The sequence below is a fragment of the Ischnura elegans genome, chromosome 2, assembly GCF_921293095.1.
Source record: "Ischnura elegans chromosome 2, ioIscEleg1.1, whole genome shotgun sequence".
Lineage (NCBI taxonomy): Eukaryota > Metazoa > Arthropoda > Insecta > Odonata > Coenagrionidae > Ischnura > Ischnura elegans.
The window spans coordinates 61827680-61849237 of NC_060247.1; the positions used below are offsets into that span (position 1 = coordinate 61827680).

Here is a 21558-nt window from a genome sequence, read left to right on the forward strand (position 1 = left end):
CGGATTGAGCAGTGCCAAAAAATCTCTGCCACCGTCGGAATTTGAGCCCGTACCGACTGAGTGGGAAGCAAGCACTGTAGCCTTCGCACCAACATGATTCCCACCGAAGGAGCTAGAAGCAGTGAAGCGGTGAAAAAATAGCATGCTCTTGACCTCACCATTTCTTTTAATAATGTCCCCTGTCCCTCCTCCGACGGACCCATCGCAGTCATAATTCTTACAATTGTTATTTTATTGATAAAAATCCATCCTGTCCATTTAAATTAGACTATAAGAGTGTATTTCCACTCATCTCGAGCATCTAATTTATTTTCATCACTTTCCTCAAAATTTTGGGCGATATATTGAATATATTCTAAATAAGGGCATTAGAAGCCAAGGGGTGTAAGTGCAATTTTTATAATGTCGGAGATAAGCGCAGATAATGGTTGTTGGGATACAAAAAATTGCTGTAGCAAAGGGATAGGTACAAGTAAATCACGGATAAGGGTATAGAAATATCTAGGGTCTTTAATAATACACAGTAGCTGCTTGTATAGCTAATTTAATTTATTAATAACACTTTGCAAGAAATTTTAGATAAGGGAGAGAATTCCAGGTTATTGAAGGATTAAATGCACCGGAAAGCCACGATATGTCATATTATTGGTGGGAGGTGGTCAACGAAGATAGAGGTGGCTAAGGCAGCGTACAACATGGGAATGAGAGCAACCAGGGAGGTTCCGATAACGAAGGAGACTGTGAGGGAAGGAAATTGATGGGGAGACGAGAGAGAGTTTCTACAACTATCCCCTCGACCTCACCACAGACGAGAGCGTTATCAACAAGGGCCGAGGGCAACCTGTGGGTCAACACAGATACGTCACATGCACTCGCCTTTTACCGCCCATCACACCAATGTCACAGCACGATCTCGCATCAAAGGATGTTACTGAGAAAAAACACTTACGCGCATAGCATTCAATACTTTTGCAGAAATGTTTCCTGATACATGGGAGGAGAATGGAGGAAATTTTTTCTTAGAATGCACGAGCGTTTAAAAGGTTACATAGTTAAAACAAAGACATTTTGACGCTTCCGAGCCATACACCCGTTTTAATTGGGACATTATATTATATTCCCATTCACGTTGACCATCTAATTTATTTTCATCGCTTATCGCAAAAGATTGAACGGTATAAAACTGAATAATTACTAAATCATGTGTAGTAGTTGACTACACCCCCATTATCATTTATTAATAGCGCCATATATCAGCTGTAATAAAATCCTATTAGTAATCAGTGACCTTCTTTTTGATCTAAGAGGTATCGCAAATTATGATAATTGTGGTCAATTCACCACATCATTAATTGCCTAAATGAACCCTGAGTTCATTTGAATTCCATCTATTTTTAATATCCGAGTCCATATTTTATCCTATTTCAATTTTTACTCAAATTTTAAACTAAAATTTACGATAACCTCATTAGAGGAATAAGAGCAGAGTTAAAATTTAGGAAGATAAAATACAAGAGAGGAAAGGACAAATTCAACCATGGCATTTGTCGCTTGACCTTATATATGCAGAATAATCGATTTTGTATGGAAATGTCAAAGGTGAAAATTTATTAGCACAAAAGTGATAGAAGCCTAGTCATCTCTGCATCATCAACGAACTTTTCCAACGCTTTTGCATCGCTCGGAAAACATCAATGACTAATTTAAGAGGTAAAAAAACACAATGAACGGCAGTTTTTTCCACCTCCCCGGTACGTTTTTCCCCCAGGCCAAATTATTTCTTGGAAGAAAGATTGTTATTTACGACGCCCTGGGGAACCTCCCCAACACGAGCCAAGCATCCATCTCAGTTCAAAGATGGGTGAAACATATTTCGCGACTTCCGCGTCGTCTGAGAAATGAGGACGTCGGGAGGCAAAAAAAGCTACTCGTGATCATCTTGTGAACTCGGGCGCAAAAACGTGCACGCGTGACGGTAATGAATGGGATGCGTGGACGTAAGTGGATCCGGACTGAATAAAATCCTAGTACGCCGCCACACAAAGAGGGGTGGAGTGGAGAGAGGAAAAAACATCAGATGCAAGAGATACGAAGAAACTCTTCAATCCCGCGGCAAGCAATGGGAGATATTCGAAGCACGCTGAGGAATGCGACTCGTTCCAAATGAAGACAGAAATGAATACGGTGAATAACTCCAAGATAAAATTAAAATAGAACCGTGAAAATAAACTATGGTCGCACTGAAGCTGATGTGAAGTTAACCCTGTTCAGCTTTGTATGGGAAAATATATGCATGTGTTACTAATAGCATTTAGCGCAAAGACTCGGTTTTTATAATTACCTCGGTCCCGGTCTTAATTCAGTATAATGATTATAATTAATCATTCTGTCTTACCGAGAAATACAAGCCTCAATTACATCAGTGATTTAATTAAGTCGGATACAAAATGAAAAATATTGAGTAACAGCCATGTCACATCATAACTTAGGTGCATATGCAAGGGTCAAATACGCTTTGAGATTTGGATTTTCTATTAAACCAAATATTTCATGAGTGAATTTTGCCGTTTTTAATTCAATGAATAAAGACAACAAAATTAGAAACTGCCGAAGCCGTGGATTGTTTAGTTTTCATTGGATAAAACTAAATTCAATTTTATAGCCTTATCTACATTTCCCCAGGCAAATTGGCAGGCCGTTGAATTTAAACAACTAGAGGAACTTATGCTGGAAATGTTGGGAAGTATAGAGGTAGTTGTTTAAATTTCGTACTAAACATCTCGGCGGAGCAGCGTCACAATCCTGTAATACGATAACAAGTAACTGATTACCCGATGCTGACAGATGGGCCGTTTAACTCAATGTGCGAAAACCACGAACCAATTAACTTATTCCAGGATGTCTTTCAGAATGCCTGTACTTTCATAAAATGTTGACGCTTTACTTTCTCTTTTCTTCCTTTGATAAAGTAAGTGTACCATTAGGCATATTTAATGCCTTTTTACACCCAATCACTGCCAAATATCATTTACATAATTTTTTTCCACGCATGTATAGACTCTAGGGGAGAATACTTAACGATAAAGTGAACATAGGAATACTTAATACCTAATCCAATATCAGGTTATAGCAATGAATATTGTGAATCGAAACAACACAAATTAAGTAATCCTGTCAGCTGGTCGTGTATGGTTTTGATTTCTCACATGCTCAAATCGTGTGTTATCATCATGAAATTGACAGAGTATACAGGGTGGAATTTAATATCAAAGTTCTGCCTGAGGTGAACTAGAAGCAACATGAAAAATTCGAGATAATATCGAAAAAAGAAATATCTTACTTTCTTTTGTGCACACACAGGGGCTCTTTATAATCTAAATAATGTTTCTCAACTTTCCAAATGCAAGCATAATTGAAGATGTACTATCACGTAAGCCTTCACATACCATTTAAAATTAAAACAGAAAATTTCAACTTACCTTCCTCATCCAGAAGTATATTGTCTGGCTTGATGTCCCTGCAAAAATAATACAGCATGAAATTAATAAAATCGCAGTAAAAATAAATTTAATATCAAATAAAAATTGATAACAATTCTTGTGGCCTTATACCGCAGCAGTTGAACTATTTCAATCCAAACCGGCAAACATTAATTCAATTGAAATTTCCGGCTTGGTGTATTTCAATTGATTTAATTTTTGCCAACAATCAACATAAAATCACAGTGATAAACAAGCATATAATATTTTTCCAATAATTGCTGGAGCTGAATGTAATACAATAGATACTTTTTTAGAGGCCATATACTGTTTACTCAACATAAATTTCCCTGGATAATTTAAATTTTTACAATTTAACTTACTTCTTTATTTTCTAGAAAATATAACAATGGTTAAGTAAGGACTACTACCGAGCAAAGAAGGAATTGGAAAAAAGAAACCTCATTAGCATATCTTAAGCGCTTCAGTTACCTTTTTATTTTTAAATATAATTTAGAAATCATCTCGAATAGTTGGATGGAATGAAACACCAACAGCTGCATGCCAAACAGAGGTTTAGCCTTAGGCCTATGCTCCACGACTCAATTTCACACAGCATAGAAACAGCTGAATATAATATGTTTTAGTCGGAATGTTTGCATTGATGACTATTATTATTACTTTTTCTACTACACTAAATAAAATAGACCAATAGCTGAATTTTCGCGACTCATGTTGCAACTCCAGAAATCGAGAGAGCGGCCACAATGACTAAAAGACGGTCGGAAATGAAGATCTATTAGGATGAAGCTCACGTCAATTAATACTTCAGTGACATATATTCCCGCGAAATAACGAAATAACGGATAATAAAAAAAATTGAGGATAAGATATGACGACAAGAGGACATGAATAAATGCAGTAAGCTTAAGCAAAAGTATTGCACAATGGGACTTTATAAATTATCTGAATAAAATAAAAAAAAACTGTCTACCGAAATGAATAACTAAACGAATTAGCGTGAAAGGGCACAAAAATCCATAGAAAATATACATGCCAATTCGTGTAACCTTGCCTTGAGGAAAACAAAACTTCAACGAGTTCTAACATAATTATTTTATATTTATTAAGCAATAAAAAGTCATTTTTGTTTTTAATGATACATGAATCACTAAAACATAAGAATATATCAATAGACAGCACAATGTTGTCCGAAAATAACTATTTACTTCCGTAGAATAACTTGTTGGAGAGTGATACTTGTCTTTCCTTTAAAAATCACAACGCTTTAAAGGAAAACAATCATAAATTAATTTGGCCTAAAGATGTTCGAAATGAATTGGAGAATCCACCATCTACTAAAACTGTGAAAGCTCATATGGATTCCACTGAGTAACAATGGATGCTTGAAAAAATAATGGGCATACGAAGAAAACGAATTTTGTCTCGCGCAAACACATCTCCAAATGTAGAACATGCAACACTTTGACCTCTCCTACGGATGCCTCAATGATTAAAACACAGTTTTAAGAAAAAAGACTGATTAGATTATAATGTTTTCATCAAATTTTTATATCTCATGTTTCCTATCTAATCACAACCATCATGCACTCCTTTGTCTTGTATGGAGTTACTTGACTTTGGTACACTTATTTTTGTTAAGTAATCACTTGTTGTTGATTTTGTTTTCGCTTATTGTTTTAGTTGTTGTTGATTTCTTCATTTGATCGGTATTTTAAAATGTTTTTATCCGTCGGAAATAAATAAATATCTAATATAAACAATGTAAGTAAAGAAAGACTTGATATCAGCACTCTGAAAATCTTAAACATTATAAAATTGATGGCTTGAGGCGTAACTTTGTGAAAGCGATTCATTATGAAAAATTTCTTCTTTTTCATTTTTCTTATACATTACATACTTATCTTATACATTACATACTTCCATATCGGAATGCTATCATATGCCCGCCATAATTAATATGGACAGCCCGAGGAGACCCACGATAGCATCAAATCTCATCAAGAGCGCGCGGAACTGAGTTGAGTTGCGAATTGAGTTTGGCTAGCGTATTGGGTCGTACCGGATGAAATACAGTAATCTGGCAAGTTTTGGCAAGTGGTACCAAGTCGGAGTAAATTCATTTCTTGGTGGCTAGTACGTAAGAAAATTTGGGACGACTGAAAACAAAAGTTGCTTTCTTACGCGATAAGTCATTTGAAATAATGTTGAAGCTTTTGAATAGAAAGAATTAAATAATATATCATGAATACTGCTTGCTAAAACAGGTATCCTTTCACTGAACGTATACCGCGTACTACAACAAGCAAACAGGCAAGGTAACATGGTATATGAACAATCACTAAAGAAACTCGGAGGCAGGATACATAGCTTAGATTGCATTAGGAATGGATGTATTTTAATGGGACAAGAAGAAAATCATTCAAGAATTGCACTACGTTTCTAATTCTGACAGAAATGATAAAATAAGAGAAACATATGACAAAATGGTTAAGCGTGGGAATTCGCTCCTCCACCGGTCAAATAGGTATTTAATAATTCCTATTTGAAATTCAGGGAGTCCAATATCTCGCAATGTGCTATTAAAAACTTTCAGTATTCTCAAACAGTTTGACCGCCCTTGTCCTAGAAGCTTGCGCTACGCACCTTACACGAACACCGGGAAATTTAATGATGATTTCAATTATTTATATTTTTGTTTAGCTATTTGATTGCATTGAAAATTTCGTGCTTTCAAAACCTACAATTAATTTGTAACAGAAGGCTGAGCACCATTACCTCATATTCAACAGGCAACGATTATGTGTTTAAGAATAACCTCAAGACTTTTGTATGCATTTAGATGCAAATCCCTCAACCATTCTAGTTATGAGGCAGTGCAATAGTCAAATTCTGTCCACACCTCTAGAAAGATTTTCCTAACAAATTGCTCTCAGAGGTTTCTTTAGGTGGTTCCACAATTCTGTAGTGACCAACATGACTGGAACGGTGTGTATATCCTACAACTCACGCACTTCTTTCAAACATTTTTTAAATACAATGGATCAAACTGGGAGAATCTACAATATCTTTTTCTTGGAACACCATTGATTGAATGAAAATGAAAAAGCAGGAGCAATTTCCACAATTTTACATTTATTAATACGACCGGTTTCGCTTTTCAGCATCATCAGGTACCTGATCAGGTACCTGATGTTGCTGAAAAGCGAAACCGGTCGTATTAATAAATGTAAAATTGTGGAAATTGCTCCTGCTTTTTCATTTTCATTATGTCACGTTTCCACTCCATCTCGCCTGAAACCTCAGACTATAACCATTGATTGATGCTTCCGCAATTAATGTAAAAAAAACTAATTCCAACAAAAAATCTATTTCCTCTGACACGCTAATGAAAATCTTGTTACAATATGAAATACGAGATAATCGTTCAATGAGGCAAATGCATGACAAGATATGCTACCCCGCTTGTTTTCTTACCTGTGGATGATCCGTTTTCTTCGAAGGTAGTCTAGGGCCAATCCGATCTCTGCCACGTACAAAACAACGCAGTCTTCTGAGAATGGAACTTCTTGGGAAACATGGTAACGAAGATCACCTCCGAGGAGGAGGTCAGATACCATGAAGAGATCTTCCTCATCTAAAACCAAGAAGAGAAGACAATGAACTTTGATGATCATTATCACAGCACTATATACCCCTTTCAATGTTAATATCATTATTATATTTCAGTATTAAATGAGCATTTTTTGCCACAAGGTGTATACATTTTTTCCCTGAAAATATTGTCAGGAATTAGCAAATACATTTCATATCAAAGTAAGGGTTATCTGTACCAGTATGTTCAATCAAGGAAATTTAACCTTATCTCATATCGTGGCATCAGGTGCTCACATTTATTTTTATTTCCAAAATGGGATATATATTACCACCAAATTTGCATTTCAAGTCATTTTTAGGAGATATTGAATAAGTTAACAGAATTTTTTTAAGAGTCAATGCGAAGGAAAATAATGGAAATAAATACGAAACCCAACAATCCAATTCCATCCGAGGATCATCATTCAAATAACTCCATTTAACTGATTTAAATGTAAGATTTCAGACATGATACAAAAAAATTTTTATGGAACTATTTTTATAATCATCAAGAGATGTCAAAACGCCATCACATTCATTTTAGCACTGCGAATGACTCGAAAAAATGTTGAAAAAAGGTTTTTCTGAGCTTCCATCGCGTCTACTTATGAAGACATTTCAGGAATTCTGCGTAAGTATTTGGAATCAACTTAAGGCCCTTAATCGCTTAATAGACAAAAATACTTAGCAAACTGTCGTATTTGTGCTGGAAATAAATGAGGCTTGATTGGCTCGACCGGCACGCCGCCTACCCCGGCTTCTCAGCTGCAGTTGTTAGCTCGAGGCCAGTTGCTACCCTACCTGCCGCCGAGCCAGTCGGACTCGCTGAACTGTCAATCACGTGTGTAAAATCATTGAGCCCGGTACACCACAAATGGCGACGAGGATAAACTATGTGGAAACTAGCGTTATGTAACAGATCGATAACTGCTAGGATAAAGGAAGTAATTCTGTGTGATCCAGTAATTCTGAAATGGCTGGAGTAATAGGCTCGGTTGGCGAGTTTGATAGTACGATAGACACGTGGTCGTCGTATGTCGAACGATTTGAATTGTTCGTGGAATGTAACGAGATAAATGCGAGTAAGAAAGTAAGTACTTTCTTAACCGTTGTGGGAGTTAAAACATTTAATTTGATTCGTGATTTGTGCACGCCGAACAAACCATCGTCAAAGACGTATAGCGAGTTAGTAAAGCTGGTAGAGGACCATCTTTACCCGGCACCATCATTTATAGCTGAGCGCTACAAATTCAGCAAGAGAAATCAAAATGAGGGGGAGACGGTAGCTGATTACATCGCAATCCTCAAAAAGCTGTCAATATATTGCCAGTTCGGGTCTTCCTTAAATGACTATTTAAGGGATCGCCTAGTAAGTGGCATCAGGAATGAGTCGACGAAACAGCGACTACTTGCAGAGGCCAGCTTGAGTTTCGAGCAGGCAGTCAAGATTGCCAGCTCAGTGGAGGCAGCAGAGAAGATCGCAGCAGCCTTGGCTGTCCAAGGAGTCGACAACGGCGGCCGAGTACAGCACATCGCATCATGGAGAGCAACGCAAAGGATCAACAACCCTACATCAACCAGGTCAAACTCAGTGTCCAGGGATGGTGGTGTGAAGTTTTTCTGTTGTGGGCAAATTGGGCATGTAAAGAATCAGTGTAAATTGTATGGTGTTACTTGCCATAAGTGTGGGAAGAAAAACCACATTGCCAAGTTTTGTCGATCGACGAGTGCGATGACAAGTGTGACAACTGTGCGTAATAATAGTTACGGCTCTTCCAGACCACCAAAATGTAAGTCTTTTAATAAGTCTATGTTAAAGCCAAAACACAATTTCGTGGGTTTGGAAAAATGTTCCGATACGCCAAGTGCTTTTTGTGTGGGAAATCAAGCTGACGATTTTCACATCGAAGATATTCAGCATATGTTTGTCATGTATGAGGAACATACCGAGAAAGTCAAAGTTGACCCAATAAGGGTAGATATTGTCGTTCAGGGTGAAATGACTACGTTCGAAGTAGACACAGGAGCAAGTGTGACTGTTATTAGTGATAGATTTTACAAGAATAATCTAAGTTCATGTACGCTTTACCCTAGCGAGTTAAAGCTATGTTCCTATACCAATCAACCGATTGTTCCAATTGGTAAAATCAAAGTCAAGGTCAGCTATCAGAATGTAAATAAACTTCTTGATATGTATGTAATCCAAGGGGGATCACATCGGTTAATAGGACGTGATTGGCTTAAAATATTGGGCATAGACATTTCCTTCAAAAATAAATCCGATCTGTACGGAATTAGCGATTCAAGTAAAATATTTGATAACTTTGATTTAATGGTTAACAATTTAGGAAAAAAGTTCCCTGAAGTTTTTACCAATAAATTAGGCCAGTACAAAGGCGAACCAGTAGAATTAATTCTTAAAGAGAGTGCTAAGCCGAAATATTTCAAGCCAAGACCCATTCCCTTTTCCTTGAAGTCAAAGGTTGAGAGCGAATTGCAACGTCTAGTGGACGAAAAAGTGTTAATGCCTGTACGTAGCTGTAATTGGGGTACGCCAATTGTGCCCGTGTTAAAAGCTAATGGTGACATCAGAATCTGTGGGGATTTTAAGGTCACACTAAACCAGTATTTGGAGGTTGATAAATACCCCATACCTCGCATTGAGGATTTATTTTTAAGCATGCATAAAGGTAGGCATTTTAGCAAAATTGATTTAAGCAATGCATTTATGCAATTGACCTTAGATTCTGAGTCACAAAAGCTTTGTACTATTAGCACACACAAGGGTCTCTTCTCTTATTGCACAGTGCCCTATGGTATTTCGAGTGCTCCAGGAGTATTTCAAAAGGCCATTGAACAAACCTTAGCAGGGTTAGAAGGTACTGTTGTGTTTTTAGATGACATTTTGGTTAGTGCACCGGATACTAAAACTCATTATGAGCGATTGGAGGCTGTGTGTAAACGTCTTAGTGAATGTGGTCTAACAGTAAAAAAGGAAAAATGTAAATTTTTTGCAAGTAAGGTTGAATATTTAGGGTTTAAAATTGATAAAGACGGATTGCACACATCCCAAGATAAAGTAACTGCGATTGTGAATGCACCCATACCAAAATCAGTCAATGAAGTTCGAGCATTTATTGGTCTTGTGAATTATTATTCTAAGTTTATTAAAAACATGTCAACCATTTTAAATCCTATGTATAAACTTCTACGTAAAGATGTTCCGTTCAAATTTGGCAAGGACTGTCTTTATGCATTCAATGAAGTAAAGAAAATCTTGACGCAAGCACCTGTGTTGGCACACTATGATCCAACACTGCCCGTGAAATTGGCAGTTGACGCCAGCTCCACCGGACTTGGTGCTGTTTTAAGCATAGTCACTCAGGAGGGTGTCGAAAGGCCAGTTGCATTTCATTCGCGAACCTTATCTCCTGCCGAATGTGGGTACTCGCAGATAGATAAGGAGGCATTAGATGTTGTTTTTGGCGTCAAGAAGTTCAACCAATATTTGTACGGACGGAAATTTACTTTATGTACCGATCACAGACCCTTAGTAAGCATTTTTGGCCCAAAAAGGGGATTACCTGTTTTTGCCGCGAGTAGACTGCAGAGATATGCTTTGTTTTTATCAGGGTATAATTTTGATGTTCAGTACGTTAAATCTGAAAAACATGGTAATGCTGACGCTCTTTCACGTATGCCATTACCTGACTTACACTCTGTTAATGAAGACACAAAATGGGTAGGAACTTATTTGCATTGTATAGCTGAGAGTTCCGTACCACTAAATTTTGAACATGTAAGAAAAGAAACACAGGGTGACCCTATCTTAAAGAAGGTGTATAATTATGTAATGAATGGGTGGCCTAACTTTATCTCAGAGGAAAATAGTGAGTTACAGCCATATTTCTTAAGGAAAGATGAACTGACTGTAGAGCATGGTATTATTATGTGGGGGTACAAAATTGTTGTTCCAAGTAAATTGCGCGACTATGTTCTGAACGAATTGCATTCGGGTCATCTAGGTATTGTAAAGATGAAATCTGTGGCTAGAAATTATGTTTGGTTCCCTAATATTGATAGACGAATAGAAGACCTAGCTAATAATTGCTCGCCTTGCCTTAGAGAACGTTCTAGCCCTCCCAAGAGTGAACTTCATGTGTGGCATTATCCCGCTTCTCCTTGGGAGAGGTTACATGTGGATTACTTGGGCCCTTTTAAAGGAAAGATGTATTTAGTGGTGATTGATGCTCATACTAAGTGGCTTGAGGTATTTGAAGTTACCTCTACCTCGGCTAAGGTAACCATAGAAAAGCTCAGAGAGCTATTTTCAAGATTTGGACTACCTGTTTCCTTACATTCCGATAATGGCCCACCTTTCACTTCATTAGAATTTAGAAATTTTTTGGTATCAAATGGTGTGAAGCACTCATTTTCGCCGCCATACCACCCTCGATCTAATGGCCAGGCGGAGAGTTCTGTTAAGTATGCTAAGCATAAGTTAAGTTGCGCTTTTTTAGAAAATGCAGATGTAAATATTGCCCTGAGTAATATATTGTTTAGTTACAGAAACTCTATTCATAGTACTACGAATGAAACCCCAGCTAAACTAATGTTTGGCAGACCTTTAAGATCCAGACTAGATCTATTGAGGCCTAATGTGGTCAAGAGAGTGGAACTTAAGCAAGAAAAACAAAAAGAGTATTTTGGTGTTAAGAAAACAAGGATTTTGTTTGAAAATCAACCTGTTCTAATTAGGGATTATCGCTGTAAAGACAAATGGGTTGAAGGGATCGTATTAAAACAATTAAGTGGTGTCATGTATTCGGTAATGTTCAAGTCTGGTTTTGTTTGTAACAGACATATTGATCAGCTCATTGGGATGAATTCCAGCTCAGTGTATGCCAATTCTGATGATGTTAAAACGGGTGATTTCAATGTCAATAATGACGCAGTAGCGGAGAGGTTCCCAAACAAAAACAACCTTTCCCCTCACTCCTCAACCACCTCAAGCATTCCCAGTACGCCACGTTTGCCTCACCCATCCCCATCGCTGCAATCCCCGGTTCCTTCTCACTCTGACTCTCAGTCAAATGCAAGTGTTCCATCTCCAAACGGGGGATCAGCTGTTGATAAAAGATACCCTCAGCGCATTAGGAAGCCGGTTGATAGATTTCAATCGCAATGATCATGTTTATTTGGTTATATTTGAGAGTTTAGTTGGTGTTTATATTAGTTTTTATAGTTTATGCATTGTTACACTGCTATTGTTATTGCTTTATATTTCCAAATATGTGTTTCCAAGAATTGTTAAATTTTTGTTTATTGAAACAAATTTATTTTTTTTTGTTATTAACTTTTGTCCTATGATGCAACCATTTTTGAAAGGGAGGAATTGTTGTATTTGTGCTGGAAATAAATGAGGCTCGATTGGCTCGACCGGCACGCCGCCTACCCCGGCTTCTCAGCTGCAGTTGTTAGCTCGAGGCCAGTTGCCTGCCTACCTACCTGCCTACCTGCCGCCGAGCCAGTCGGACTCGCTGAACTGTCAATCACGTGTGTAAAATCATTGAGCCCGGTACACCACACAAACCATATTAGATATAATGTCAATTTTCCTCGAAAGCCATTACGTTACATTTTGAGCGCAAAGTAACAGGCCATCAATTTTCACAAAATATAGCGACATCATTACAGCCAACGGCAATCAATACAAATTTCACATTAATTAGCATGTATTAAGAGCTTAATAATCACACGGAATTTTAATGCAATCTTCTGAACTAAAATTAAACAAATTTTATCGAACCTTTTCGCGTAAACTTTCTAATTTCAATCCCTTGCATTCAATTATTTAAATCAAAAGCCCTTCATTTTAGAGCCTACATACGCCTTTTCGATAAAATAATTATCCATAACCATAAAATAATCATATCCTTATATTTTCAGTCAATGGATTGAAGAGATACTCATTTATTCCGACAGGCGTACTATAGCCATGAAAATATTTTGCCTTTCTACCATCAAATAATGCCTAATAAAAGATACAATAGCGTTCATAGATCTTTCAATACGTATTCAATAATTTTTTATAGTGCCACTGACTCCTAAAGGCATGGCAACACACGAAGAACACTCCATCTCCAGACCCCAAGCATTACAGATGGGAAGGAAATGCTCCACATGACAAACCTAAAAACGATGTGATCCGGATTTAGAAAAACCATTTAAAAAGTGATTCAAAGTGGATGAATATTTAAGTTGAAGCACTAGATCAGCCTAATATTCATCAATAAAAACCGGGATATTCAAAAACTCTACAGTGCCAGCACGGAGTAACCATACTTCTTATGTTTAATCGAATAACTCAAGATTTCAAAGCACTACAAATTCTGAAGACCGAAATCAATAGTTTTAGCGCAATTGTGAAGCGTGGTTAAATAGTTAAAAAAATTCTGTAGCGTATAGAAGGATCTAAATAAATACATACAATCAGCCGGTCATTTATCTTCAATTTCGTAATTATTTCAAGCAAGTAAAAATTTGAAAAAAATACAAAAATTTATAAAATTCAATATTTTTTACTTTTTAATTCGCAAACAAAGTCCAAAATATTCCGTAATTAGGATGGTACACTTTACCTACCACGCCTACGATGGTACACTATACCTAGAATTCATTCATCATTATCACCATCAAATTAAAAGCAGACTGTTGCTCATAAGCTTATGTCAGGGAGAATGTAACTAGGAAGGCAATCACTTCCGCTTCACAGGGTTCCAATGATACGTTAAGGGCCGCATTATCCGCAGGGACCTCTATCCTCCCTCCCTTCCTCTGTTAAGCACCTTGAGCCTGTCCCGATGTTCCCTCTCCCCAATATTAGTGAACGAAACCTGGTAAGTGCACGGACCTGACCTGAGTCAAAAATTTTCGCCGAGACTGATTCGGGCGGGATTCCTTGCAGGGATTCCCACGATTGCTGCTAGTCATAACTTCGTGAACTTCGACGGCTGCAACAACTCCCAAGGATGAAGCCTCCTCATCCTCCGTACCCGCCTTATCTCCGTTTCCCCTGGAGCGTGTAACTCGCTCACGATCGACCTTTCTCTGGTAGGAACTTTGCCATGCTGTCATCTGGGTATCTAGAAATGGAGGACATCCAAAACGCAATGGGGCCGTAGCCCGCTATAGCAATTGCATTCTTAAAAATTCAGGCTTTATGCTTCATACAAACTTTCCATTTAAAATTTTCTTTTATTTTCGCTATCTTTTTCCAGATTTTTTTTATTTCTGCGAATTTATAGTACCAATAATAATTTCTCTTTATTGATGAAGGAAACAAAACGAACTCATTCGAACGCAGAAATACTCCTTGCGTCCTAGCACGATAATCCTTTCTCTGCGCCATTGGTATTTTTTTGGGGAAAATATGTAATTTGCTTCCATGACTTCTAATCCCTGTCTTTATTTTCCTTTAATCCCACGATTAGTATGTACCTTGAAAGAGTAAAAAGGAATTAATTTCGTGTGAAAAAAGTTTTTCCTTATTCAAACCATTCCTATTACATGAAACAGATCTCAAAATATGACGCTAACTAGGAAATGTTACGTCATAAAGGTTCAGTTCAGTTCAATAGTCCCCGATCCCTAGCTGGATAATGAATCTCTATTATATTAATCTGACTTTTCCTTAAATTGGCAATAAGTTACAATCAAACTAATTCAAGTTCGCGTGAAAGTGGTTATGATGTGCGAACATGATTTCGCAGTATAAGTTGCTAATGTAGGTAAGTATGAAAATGCAATGAACAATTTAAGACGAAATTTCCTCTAAGTATTTGTATAGATTACTGTTCATTTTATATTTTAAAATCTGTTCTCAAACCTCGAAAGCACCGCATGTTTGAGAACAAAAATTTCACTCAATTTTATGATAATGGTGATAATATGATATTGATTTTCAATCTCTGAATAAATAAGAGTAGGCAATGACGTTAAAGGAGTGGGAAACGATGCAAAAAAAGAGTAGAAATAACAGTTTTCAAGTAATTCATTGGAGGGTTAGCGGCAGAACACTCGATAGCAACCGCTGAGGCGATAATTACGCAACACGATCGTATGTGGACATGACCGGAGGCGCATCATATAGACATTGCCGCGCACGCCTCTCGATCCACGATCTGTTCGACGGCGAAGATAATGAATCCTGGGGCAGCAGTCAGGGACGGCGGTGGATGATGAGGCGTACATTCAGGGGCCGCCACTGTTAGCTACCCGACGATGCTCAACTCCGCTAATAACCTCCGGTGCAATTTAATCGGTCGGGGTGGGGCGGGAGGGGGGACGGTGGCCTACACTCCAACACCAGGGGGAATATATGCGAAACCTCTGGGGTTGGATCCTCCCCCCACGGATGATAAAAGAGGATGCCGCCTTGATTGGGCATTTATCTGCCGCAAATCGCGACCACACGGGGATACGTGCTGGGAGCAAGGAGCGGGGAGAAGTAAGGTACATATGCGTCCGTTGGGGATGGGAGGAGAAGTTTGTTTGCGCGGAGAGCGATGCCTTCTCTCCCTATAACCCGCGATCGGATCAGCCAACTTCCCCTGTCTCTGCAGCTTGGAGTTTATTTCCGCGGCCACCCTCCAACTCCTCTCTTTAAGGGGGCTTGCTTCCACGAGCAAAACTATCACATCAGAAAAATCACGGTTTTCCATTTTTTGACGGCATGTTACCGATAGTCATTATCTGCCGGAGCAACCATTAGAAAGAGACTGCGTAAAATCTTCATCGGCACATGAATTTTAATAGGGTAGTTTCCTTCATCAAAGAAAACGAAAGATATTGATTGCGATTCGTTACCCACCATTAGTGTATTCATAATACACAAATTATTTGGTTTTTGAAATACCGGTTTAGACGAATGGCAAGGGTCAAATTTTATCCTCATTTGAAAAAGGCCAGATTGGCGCCCATGCGATTCCGCTCCACGTGACGCCACAGGGACCTAGTTTCTACACGAAAGGATAGGAGTTATACATCGTCTGAGGTTACCAATGCATGCATGAGGCACAGAGCTCAGGGAAACATGTCTTAATAATCACCTATTAAAACTGGCTAAGGTCGGAAAGTTTTCTTCGTTTGATAAGGTATTAATAAACCTTTTTTAAGCCAAGCGCTACCAGCCAGCAAGGTACTCAGCTACCCTCTAGCATCCTGCGTCCTATCAGCGCTCAGAGCCTCGATCAAGGTCACCTCACAAGGCGGGAGGGGGAACCAGAAATGCGTCGCACGGACTTTTTCCCATCATTCCTACTTACGCGTCGCGTTTTCACGCGCTTAAGATTTTTCACTTTTCATTTAATCGCGAAAAATAGATATCGTCATTTAAAAATCTAAAAGCGTGAAATACGTACTCCAGGAGTAATAATCTTTCGATTTAGGCAATAAAAAAATAAAAGAAAACTACCCTATTCCGCTCACGATTGCACATAATAAAACACTGTAATAATCACACTATACTACAAACATCTTTATCTCGGCCGCTATAACTTTATACTACAAGAGTAACTTCACCTTTACCGCAGTGAACTTCATATTTTCACCACATTCTAAGATAAGAAAAATATTTTGTTGCATTTCGAGGCCTTGCTCACTTTCGAGTTGAATTATTTTGTTTGTTCAGAGTTTTCGAGTTCTTAATCGTATTTTAATTCAGTTTCGATTCCGTTCATGATGAAACTATTAAATAACTTGATATAGCATTTAATGCTAAGGAAAACTCTTAATCAAATGTGCAAAATATAATAAATATTCCAAACAATATCATTTCCAACATTTCATAACTTTCCTACACAAATTTTTGATTTGAGATTTTAACCGGGGATAGGGTTGTTGACCAAATGTTCCTCTTGTAAGTAAAGAAAATCTAAAGAAAATTATTGAGACCATTTTAGGAAACCTATAACTGATTACCAAGATAAACATTTTGTTCAGGATAGGTCGAAGCTCACTAATTTTAGCTATTTAATTTTACGAATCAGCGAAGGTGGTGTAATAAGATAAGTAAAGATCGCATGGAATTTAATAACATTTTGTCTAATTCACATCCCAAACAAACGGTGAAACTTTAAACTCTTAAAGATAAAGATAGTATTCATCTTCTGCTAATTTCGCTGCGGTTTTTTCTACACGTCACCATACATCAAATGTAGCTAAATTCCATTATTTTGATTTCAAATCATTTTATACATGGTAATTTCGGCCCGCCCTCGATTTCCAGTTCATTGATTACTCCCGTCTTCGAAGTTCGACAAATGTTTTGCCTCCCAGGCCACCCTTCAACCCCGGCCTGCCATGGCTAACACATCGCCCCAAGATGCACCCACGCCGACTCTGCACAGCTCTTCCACCACCTCCACCCATAGACCACAAACAAACGCGAGCAAATAAGATTCAGATTGGATTCATACCCGCCCGGCACCCCTCTTCCTGGCTAACATCAAACCTCGAGCCGCCCCTTTTCCTCTGCCAGATCGAATGGAGCCTTTCGAGCGTGACTTGACGTTTCCATTTGGCTCTACGGATGCACCCGAGGGAGAGTGATTTTGGCACCACATACCTACCCGCTACACCCCATGCGTCCATCCCTTGCAGCTGAGCCCCCTTTAGCGGGAGCGCCGCAAAGTGCCTATTAATTTCAACTAAGGTCGAACCTGGGTCCAACATTTTAGGCAATGCAGTAACTGCTATTTTTCATTTCTTTAGTCCTTCCTAATTTCAAAACACCTTGAACCGCACCATATTTCCAACAATAAAGATAGCATAGGAGGTTCTTTGTCGTAATGTAAGGAATAGGAATTTGTTTTTTCCAGCTGGAAAAAAAGGGCTTCAGCAAATGTTACGAATGATAGGCATTAGTTCTACTTGCTCCCCCACTCAAACTAAGAACCAAAATACGTATAAGAGAATCGCCGCAAAATCCATAATAACTTTTTCACCCTAAAATAATATGAGATCCTTTTCACAGTCGTACAAATGGATGCAATCACTGCTACATAGATTCATTTGTTGTTAAGTATCCACTAACATTTGTATCTTAATAAAATTATTATTATTATACACAATATGAAATTATTGACGAGGAATGATTCTTTCTGGAAAATCACCATAAAAATCAATCAATATTTATAACTTAATTAGTAGCTGATATAGGTAACGCATATTTCCTGAAGGAAAAATGAACCCAAAATTTCATTTTTTTTTCAATATTAGCAGCGTTAAGTTTTTAAATTAATTAATACCTTAATGTATTTAAAAGTCAAGACCCAGGTTTGGTAACATGGCTACATCTTCACATGAGGAAGTAATCATGATAACAAAGTTTATTCTTTTATTATTCCATAGTGAAAAGTTTTCACAAAGTTAAGCCAGTAACCATCAGTTATATTTATAAGCCACCTTTGGTATTCTCTCCATGGTTTTCGGGTATTCGGGTAAAAGTCATTTTCAAGTTTCGAAGGTTATTCTGGTCACATCTTGAGATCAGGTCTGAGTGCCGACAGACGGAAATGGCTCTCTATATTTACCATCCTGAGGATGGTCTAGCAGTGGCACGACCAATCAGCATCGAGGACCCCGATTTCGCCGTGTCATTGCGTATGAGACTTTTCCAAGTGTTATTTACTCATCTCTATTGAAATTTATTAGCCACCTCAAGCAAAGCCTTCAGCAGAAATTGATTAGCCACCTATTTTACACCAACCTACTGCCCTCAATGAATTTAAACCTAGTGTCACGGTTGATTTTTCCACTTTTCTGCTATTGCGCCTATTCGCGCGAGTACTATTCGGGGATAATCTTAACCCTCCGTTGGTCGCGCGGCGTCTACCAGACGCCAAGCCAATTTCTTTTCGTTTCCCACGTCGTGTATTCGCAGTTAAAAAAAAATCACCTTCCTTGTATCTTATTATTTTATGCTTCTGAACTGGTCACCAATGTGATTAAATGTTTTGTCACATTTACGGCAAAAAAAATAATATTTTGTTACTTTTGGAGTCTGGTAGACGCGACGCGACAACTTAAGGTACAATACGTTATATGGTAAGACCTTCGCGATATTCATTGCAAAGTTTTTTAATACGTTTATAATTTAAACAAACTGCTATTAAATGCATTTAATTTTGAATACGCGTCTTATTGCTGCCAATTTTTGACTGTAATCAACATAACACCTGACAAACTATTATTGCAAATAATTTACTATTGCTCTCACATAATTTGAGTGACCTTTGGCATGTAAGTACTATACCATTTTCCACCGTCCCTCACATTTATTTATGGTGGTTTGCAGGGTGTAGACGTAGAGGTGGATGCATTAAGTTAACCATAAATATACACAGTAAATAATTTTGTAGTTGCACTAAGTAATAACTTTTCAATCTGATAGGAAAAATTGTTTCGGTTCAATTTCAACTGAACACGCTTTCAAAATAAAATGCCTCCAAAATGAATAGAAATAACTCCAAATTCAAACAATGCTCATGTAGGAGAAATTAATTCCTAGATAATAATTGTGAGGAAATTTTTATTTCCCTGAAACTTCTAATGAAATTTTATGAATTCTTGCAAATAATAAAAGTCTTGCAAAAGAATTAGTGGCGGAACACATAAAAAAGGAGGTCTCAAATCACTCCACATTTTGGATGTAACGTGACTGACCGAGGGTTAAATTAGAACGCAAATAATTTTCATAATGTGCTGCTTCAATGACACTTAGCTAATCTAATGACCATGTCGCTTCATTTCCAGATTATTTTCGCATATTTTCTCTTTTACTGCACTCAATTACACTTAACCCATGGAAATATATTTCTCAGAAAAAGTACTCTCTAGGGGAAACCATTAGGTATTTATTAAAAATTCCTAGAGGCAGAGGATACTTCCTCAAATTTGTGCCATTCAAATAAACCTTGTTCTTCAATACAGCTTAATTTCGGTACACGCAAAGGATTCTTCACTAAAATGACGTCCTTGAAGCGGAGCTGCGAAGTCTAGCACGCCGTAATTAAGAACCCTTCGCCTCTAAGACCAGTGTACGTGTGAAGTATGAGGGAAAGAGAAAAAAAACGCGCAGAATAGGAGGGAGACATAGTACCTACCACGCGCCCCCACTCCAGGGTTGCACTCAAAAGCGCCCGACCAAAACTTTCCGTGTAACGAAATTCCACTCTTTCCAAATCCCAACCTCTTTCTCTCTCGTCTCTCTTTCCTTCCATCAATCCTGTCTTCTCCCCAACGGCTTCCCAGTCCACCCATATCTAACTCTCCACCCCATTCTGTGTCATTGCCTGCGTCACGAAGCCAACAACCAAAGCCGCTACCGCCAAATAAACTCCCATCCACTTTTCCGCTACCACCAACACCACCTTCCTGGCCTCCATCCGAGAGATAACCCAGACGGATAGGGGGGCGAGGGGGGGGGGGGGGCGCGAGCGGTTTGCTGGGTGAAGAAGGCAGTTTTTGGAAAGGGGTGTTGCCCGGGGCTGGTGGTGGGAAAGAAAAAGACAGCCACACACAGACAAACACGCCGCGGCACTACTACTCGCCCCAAATCGAATTCCTGAGTCGCAAGCGCGAAAGAGAGAGACGGAAAGGAAGAGGGAGACGTTGGACGAGGAAGAGAAAGCCAGAGAGAGGGAAGAGGGGAGTTCGATTTTCGATAGGCTACCATCCATCCGACCCCATCACGACGCGGAGGCGAGGATTTCGCCGTGGCAAAAGGAGTTGACGGCTGAGGACTGCGGGGCATGCTGGGCCGATCCGGAGGAAGGGGGGGATCCGGCAGACCGGTTGGGGGAGGGACGGGAAGGGAAGGTGCCCAAAAACACACGATTGCCGACGGTGCCCGCCATGAGGTTGCTCTCAAAAAATGCAAGGGTTACTGCCATTTTAATTCTCTGCAACTTCGTTTGAAGGCAAAACCCAAACGTTAGTTATCGTAAAATAAAAAATAATAGACTAAGACCCGTTATTTTTTGTTCCTCTGGGCAACATAATTAATATGGCGAAAATTATCGTGAAATCTCACTACAGCTGACTTAAGTATGAAATGAAAATAATGGAGTGGAAACCACAGAAGAGGAATGTACAGGAATACTTCATTTGGACAAAGAAATTAAAAATTTCATAAAGGTATTCAGAACTATAAGCATATTGTTACTTAAATAAGTGATTTTTAGTGTAAGTAATTTGTAAGTTATGCTTTATAATTAGTTCTCAAATTTTACACAATAAAACCCGCGAATGCATTCTTTTTTCGCGACGGTGGCCTTAAAATAAGGATATGAGAGTGATTCTCCCATTCAATGCATGAGGAGAAGGTGAAACCCATAACCATCAAACATCCCCTTACCGA

General features: G+C 38.5%; 1 protein-coding gene across 1 annotated transcript in view; it reads right to left on the minus strand.

Moving 5' to 3' along the window:
• Nucleotides 1-21558, minus strand: part of LOC124153830 (serine/threonine-protein kinase 32B) — a 550681-nt gene that overhangs the window by 286136 nt on the left and 242987 nt on the right. Inside the window, exons 4-5 of the mRNA XM_046527209.1 lie at nucleotides 6978-7137; nucleotides 3480-3517 (exon numbers count right to left, since the gene is read on the minus strand). Of these exons, the coding sequence (XP_046383165.1) occupies nucleotides 3480-3517; nucleotides 6978-7137 (198 nt within the window). The remainder of the gene's footprint in view (nucleotides 1-3479; nucleotides 3518-6977; nucleotides 7138-21558) is intronic.